Consider the following 6,917-nt stretch of genomic DNA (forward strand, 5'->3'; position numbering starts at 1 on the left):
CAGCATAATAGTCATAGTGTTATTTTGGATATTCAGTTTGTTATTCCTCATAATTCACTGAGGTAGCAGCTGAATCAGTTCCTGATGAGGACAAAAGGCTAAACAGTTAGCTAAAGCTAACTAGCTTAGCAGGTTCTCACTGGCTGCTTTAGTGAGTTTTGGGGTTTGTTAGTTACTTTTAAATTACAGACAGCCAGTAAATTGTAAGTTATTGTAATACTCTCCAGTTCATAATAGTTTTGTTGTCGTACCCACACAATTAGAAAACGGTTATTATTGTTTTGAGGCTAGCTTGTATATGCTTGACGCTCACTTTATTAGCTACGCCTTGCTAGTCCCAGCTTGGACTAGCAACCTTCTGCATGATTCGACATGTTATGTTAGTGTTCAGAGATGCTCTTCTGCATATTTTGGTTGTACTGACTGGTTATTTGAGTTACTGTTTCCTTCCTGTTAGCCGTTACCCTGTGACCTTTAGGATCAACAGCACATGTTCACACAGTGAAAATGCTGCCGACTGGATATTTTCCCTTGTTTTTTACTATTTTCACCGTTCTCAGTAAACCATTGACATAGTATTGTGGTCAAATCCCAGTAGATCAGCAGTTTCAGAAACACTCAGACCAACCAGCCATGCCAGCTGCAGAGTCACTTGAATCACGTTTCTTCCCCATTCTGATGTTTGGTTTCAACTTTAGCTAAATATAGACATTTACAAAGTGCTGGGTGAAAATATATTTACTATATAGCTTATTCACCCATATAAATACATATATCAACATGTGCCAAACATTGACATACATAAATGCATAATCAGTAGTGCCAGTAACAAAGTGTGTGTAGCTGTGAAAACTTCACATTAACAACGTTTAAATCTGTCATACATTTTTAAACTCCACTCATTAAAACTCTTTGTGTCCTCAGTGGGCCACCATACCTGTGAGCCCAGCAGTTTCCAGTGTAACACAGGTCACTGTATACCTCAGCGCTGGAAGTGTGACGGTGATGATGACTGTCAGGATGACTCGGACGAAGATCCCCAACACTGTGGTAAGCTCACACAAGACCCTGATGTTTCACCCCTGCAAAGCAAGCAGAGATTTCCTGTTAGCAGTAATACTTTATTGATATTTGTTATTAGAGGGAACTCAGTGTAAAGGCTTCCTGTGCTCCAATCACACCTGCCTGCCAGCCTCCGCGCACTGCAATGGCATCAAGGAGTGTCCAGACGGCGCCGATGAGAACAACTGTGGTGAGTGATCCCGTTAGTTTAGGAGACACTTTAGCAGTCAGACCCTCACATGCAATCGTAACTGTGAGAGAGAATATAATCATCTGACTGCTCTGCTGATCTCATGTCTGATTTGTTGTGAAAGTCATTGTGTTTTCTTCGCTTGTGTCACCCACAGATCCCCTGTGCACTCGCTACATGGAGTTTGTATGTCAGAACCGAGCCCAGTGCCTGTTTCAGTCTCTGGTGTGTGATGGGATCAAACACTGTGAAGATGGCTCTGATGAGGATGCCGAGTATGCACAATGTGGTGAGCGCCAATCATCTCCACTGTGATACTTAGCATGTTTGCAGCAGCCCTCCTGTGACCACCCGTCACCCTGTAACACCTGACCAGGCCAGTTTATAAAGCAGAGGTGTCGTATGATCATCGTCCCAAACAAGGAGAAAAGAGGAGGCTGAGTTTGTTTTCCACTCACCCGTGCACCTGAACAGTGGATCGTTAGATTTGTGCTTTGTGTTTGGATCTGTTTATCCCTCCAGTTAGGTTTTGCATCAGGCTCTTTAATCATTGCTTTGATTGTCGCACTCCCAACTTTTCCAGGTATTTCCTTGTTTCTGACGTGTCATTATTATGATGACATAGAAGGCTGGCTTTTTGTAACCAAATACAATAAATGCAGATGAATAGTACAGATGGGTTACATGGATCCAAAGAAAATAAGAGCTTGTGCTGGACTGGGTGGAAAGTAGATTCCTTGTGTGTTTTCTTTCAGCCGCACCGTCTGAATTCAGCAAAGTGTGTGACATCTATACCTTCCAATGTGCCAACGGAGTGTGTGTGAGTCTGGAGTGGAAGTGCGACGGCATGGATGACTGTGGGGATTATTCCGACGAAGCCAACTGTGGTGAGGATGAAAAGCTTATGGAGAAATGCCCAGACCCCCCCACACACACATAATGTTTACTATCGAATCATGTGGAACAAATGCACTGATTGCACACACTGAATATAGAAGTTATATTTGTACTAGGCATGCACCGATACCGATACTGGTATCGGGTATCGGGGCCGATACTGTAAAATGTGTGTGTACTCATACTCATAAAAGTTAACTGATACCATGAACCGATACCAACTTATTTCATTAGTCAGAGGGTGGCTGGTCATTTCTGTTGTAATTTTTTAGATTGGCCACTAGGGGGACATGTCGTGCTAAGGCACAGGGTTAGGCGAGTGAGACTGGCGGCTCCAGATAAAAAAGAGAAACTGGAGGCTGCTGTAGCTAGGCTAAACAAAATGTCAGCAGTGTGGACCAGAACAGCCAATTTTAACTCAGGTTTTGGAAAAGCAACGAAAAATGTCAAGAGAAAATCCACAGGCAGTTAAAATAACACAGGCTCTGACTCATTTTATTGCTCTGGATGACCAGCCAATGCCGGTCGTGGAAAACATAGGATCGCACCGTCTTCTCAGTGTACTCGAGCCGCGATATGAAATTCCCAGCCGCCCACACATCAGGGAGATAATGGTGCCAAAACTTTCTGAAGAGGTAAAGACAGCAGTGTGTGCGCGATGTCAGTCCTCGGTTTAACGGCACGGTGGACTGATGAGGGGTTTGTTCGTCAATGCCAAATACTTTCGTTATTTTTGCTTGCTTGTTTACAATATGGACACTCTGCAATAATTTAACAGTTTATTTTATTCTGAAACCTAATTTGTATTTATTTTATTCCAAACAGAAGTGTTTATTTATTATTCTGAAAGCTGGAGACAGTGCCAATAGTTCAGTGATATTTTGTTGAATTACAATGTGCACACCCCGCAATAATTTAACAGAAGTGCTTATTTTTTATGTGAAATTTTATTTTTGTGGTCATTTTATTAAGATTTTATTTTTTATCAGCAGAGATAAAATTTTATGTGTGTGTGTGGTTAAAAGTATCGGTTTTTGTACTCTGTAAGTAGTCAGATCCAAGTATCGGTATCGTATTGGTTTGAAAAAAATTGGTATCGTTGCATCCCTAATTTGTACTCCTGCAAACTTTTCGTTTCCCCACAAAGACCAAGTACATTTATGATTACTCAGCAAAATCCGAGGCTGACTGTTTCTCTGCTCGTTGCAGCTGCTCCGACCGAGGTCCCAGGCTGCTCCAAGTATTTCCAGTATGAGTGCAAAAATGGGCGTTGTATCCCCACGTGGTGGAAGTGTGACCTGGAGAATGACTGTGGGGACTGGTCTGATGAATACATATGTTCAGGTACGACATCGTTAGTTCTGGCAGTCGAGCTCCATCAGAAACCTCAGAGTTCGAGCAGCTCACCGCCCCGATTTAACAAAACTAGATGGCAGCAGTGAACATAAACATGAGTAAAATGTGTATAAGGATCTTTATCTGTTGCCACTGCTCTTTGCTGTAGGGGCTGTTCCTGCCAATCTCCTGCCTTTAGGTTTCCCATGTATGTTTTTGGGAGGCTGAGGAGGTCCAAGAGAAGAGCCACACTACCATCCTGTCTGATTATTAGCATGGACACCTATTTTATGTTGTTTTCTAGTATTTGGTTTCTATCTGAGTAAATCGGGGTTTCAAATTTGCTTCTTGAATGAACCAGTTTATGCGTCTTATCACTGCAGGTGGTTCAGATCCTCACACTGTGGCCCCCGGCCCCTCCACGTGTGCGCCCAACCGCTTCCACTGTGGCTCAGGGGCTTGCATCAGCAACACCTGGGTGTGCGACGGCTATGCTGACTGCCCTGACGGCAGCGACGAGTTTGGATGTCCGACAGGTACTGATTCTCGCTGCTGATTGGCTCAAGTTTTCTTGCAGAAGACATAATAGTTTATATTTTACAGCTTTTGGCCAAACTGCATGAACATCTTCCTGAAATAGTCCACATAACTTAACCCAGCCCATCCACACATCCACGAACTGAAAATACACAAAACTGTCTGAAGCCTGGACTTTTTGCTTATTTGAGTTATTGTAACCTCAATAATGAGCATCCACGGTTAGAGATGTGTGTCCACACTTCATATAACAGGAAATAATGCTGAGTAACACTGTTTGCTTCTCATTTTCCTGACAGCAGTTAATGGCTCTGTGACTCCTGCCTTGGTACCCACTGAGAACCCTCATTCGCCCGATCGCTGCAGCCGGAGTCAGTTCCAGTGTCAGCGCCCCGCCCGCTGCATCCCCGACTGGCAGCGCTGTGATGGACACGCCCACTGTCAGGATGGCTCTGATGAAGCACACTGCCGTGAGTATCTGTACGATGCATTTGCAAAATACTGTCTCACAAACACACAGAACTCGGACCACGGAGGACCAATCATATAACAGACGGTGTTTTAAATGAAGACAATCGAAAGGATTTTTAGCAGGATTACGCCGAGTTTTCACCCAAAGCCTCGCTCACGAGTTCAAGCCTGTCAGACGCTCTGTTGGGCTTTTCCGTGGCGTAATCCTCTCTGTGGAGTACAGAAGTTTCGTTTCAATACTTCCTCCTGCAAATGCACCATGGGACAATCTCCGTGTTGAGCTGAACCATATTTGATCATTTGATAAAACAGGAAGTTGGAACTAAAGTTTTGTGTAATGGCACTTTTAAGCTCTGCTGTGATAATAATCTCAGGTGTTCATATTTCATGTCATGAGCATCATGCTTCCATGCAGGCTATGCAGTGAGCAAGCATTTCATCTAAAGCCTCTGTGTGTCTGCAGCCACCCACGGTCCTCTGTCCTGTGTTAATGGGACTCGCTGTTCTGATGGTGAAGCCTGTGTGCTGGACAGTGAGAAGTGCGATGGCTTCCTGGACTGCTCCGACCACAGTGATGAAGATGGCTGCACCGGTAGGTCCACTCTAACCTCATTCTTAGTTTGCTTTATTTAAAATGACAGAAACTATCTGCCTGCTTGTCCAGTGCAATGCTGCCAGCTGCTGCCGGTTGTCGACTATTGCAGCTTATGTTAATGTCGAAATATTCAGACATCAGAATCTACTTTGCTTCTCTCTCTGGCAGCGGACACGTTGGCCTATAAAGTCCAGAACCTCCAGTGGACACCAGATTTCTTGGGTGGCATCACTCTGACCTGGACCCGGCCTAAAAACCTTCCCCAGGACTCTTGCTCCTTCCTCATCTACTACAGGTAAGAGCTGCTCAGTAATCCCGGAGTCACGCTGCTGTCAGCCAGCTGTGTTACACTCCACTATAGCTGGTAACAGGGTTTGTATTAAAGAGCCAGTGTGACCTGTGAACTCGTGTTTGTGTTAAGGCCTGTGGGCACATTGCCGTGGACCCCTATGGATACCCACAGCAACAAGACCAGCTACAAACTGACCGTGCTGAAGCCCGACACCACGTACCAGGTGAAGGTGCTCACTCAGTGTCTCAGCAAACTGCACAAGACCAATGAGGTGATCACAGTCCGGACACCAGAGGGATGTGAGTATCACGTGATCACCCTACACCAGGTTCCAACAGCAGCTCTGACTTCTGCTCATTTTAACTTAAACCTGGATGTGTTTGCGCTCTCTGGTACACTCCTGGTCTCTCAGATGCAATGCTAGCAAAAGTCATGCATAAGCATGCAATTCTGCATAACGCAGAACCTGCATAAAGCCTTGTGCTAGAAACCCAGCACCTCCTTTCCTTCACAGCAGTGCTCACCCAGGAGAGGGTCAGCTCTGTGTCGAAGTTTGAATTTGAAGTTGTGGTTAAACCTGTGGAGTGCTGTTGCCTCCAGATGCTTCTGTCCCTCACCCTCTGCTTTTGGTGCTGTTTGCCTGCTCGTGTTAGCTCTCCATCACCGTCCCCATAACTATGGTGCAGATCTCTTGCTGCCCCCATATGTCCACCCTGTGGTGGAGACTGTGGTCCAGCGGTTGCCCCTCAGAGACGGGCTAGACTGTCTGGGCTAAACTCCCATTTACAAAATTTCTTAAATATGTGTGATGTTCAGTTTTATGAATATTGGTGTTAATGGAGTTCATCCAGTGTGTGTGTGTGTGTGTGTGTGTGTGTGTGTGTGTGTGTGTGTGTGTGGTTTAGTGCCTGACCCTCCCAGGAATCTGCAGCTGTCCTGTGATAATAATGGTGTGGATGGGACAGTGGTGGTTTCCTGGAGTCCCCCCGACAAGAGCAACGGCCTCATCAGGGAGTACATTGTAAGTCGCTTTCTAAGCAACTGTGGTTTTTACACAGTATGATGATGATGATGATGATGATGATGATGGCTTCAACAGCCCGGCAGGTAAAGCACAAACACGGAGAGTTCAAAATACGAGTCTAGAAATCAAAACGGACCCGAGCGGCCGCAGGCCTCCCCCCGCCTCGTCAGTGTGTCTCGTCTCAGGCAGCAAACACACTCTGATAAACTCGTCATCAGACAGTTCAAGGTGTGCATGTGAACGCAGGTTCACTATAAACACTCTGGAACTGAAGTTTTTCACAGATGTGAGTTTTCCAAGTCCAAAGTGTTTGTTTACTGAAGCGAAGCTGTGTGATTGGTTAGTGGAGAGTTTAAGGCTTAGAAGTTCAGAAGCCTCTATGAAGCTAAACACGCAGGAACGGGCGTCTGAACCTTTGCTAGCAAAGCTGCAGAAGCAACAAGTCGTTTTGGAGAATTCATGGAAGAGTGTTTAGTTCACTTTGAGAGTGTGTAAACTAAGAATCATCAAGGAC

General features: G+C 45.2%; 1 protein-coding gene across 2 annotated transcripts in view; it reads left to right on the forward strand.

Moving 5' to 3' along the window:
• Positions 1-6,917, forward strand: part of sorl1 (sortilin-related receptor, L(DLR class) A repeats containing) — a 90,242-nt gene that overhangs the window by 69,452 nt on the left and 13,873 nt on the right. The window contains exons 26-36 of one of the 2 annotated variants that reach the window (XM_026193589.1): positions 925-1,050; positions 1,142-1,252; positions 1,410-1,541; positions 2,008-2,139; positions 3,359-3,493; positions 3,868-4,020; positions 4,321-4,491; positions 4,956-5,084; positions 5,256-5,382; positions 5,509-5,678; positions 6,285-6,400. In XM_026193589.1, the coding sequence (XP_026049374.1) occupies positions 925-1,050; positions 1,142-1,252; positions 1,410-1,541; positions 2,008-2,139; positions 3,359-3,493; positions 3,868-4,020; positions 4,321-4,491; positions 4,956-5,084; positions 5,256-5,382; positions 5,509-5,678; positions 6,285-6,400 (1,502 nt within the window). The remainder of the gene's footprint in view (positions 1-924; positions 1,051-1,141; positions 1,253-1,409; positions 1,542-2,007; positions 2,140-3,358; positions 3,494-3,867; positions 4,021-4,320; positions 4,492-4,955; positions 5,085-5,255; positions 5,383-5,508; positions 5,679-6,284; positions 6,401-6,917) is intronic. The other variant, XM_026193590.1, reaches the window with a different exon arrangement.

The sequence above is a fragment of the Astatotilapia calliptera genome, chromosome 14 (assembly GCF_900246225.1).
Source record: "Astatotilapia calliptera chromosome 14, fAstCal1.2, whole genome shotgun sequence".
NCBI lineage: Eukaryota > Metazoa > Chordata > Actinopteri > Cichliformes > Cichlidae > Astatotilapia > Astatotilapia calliptera.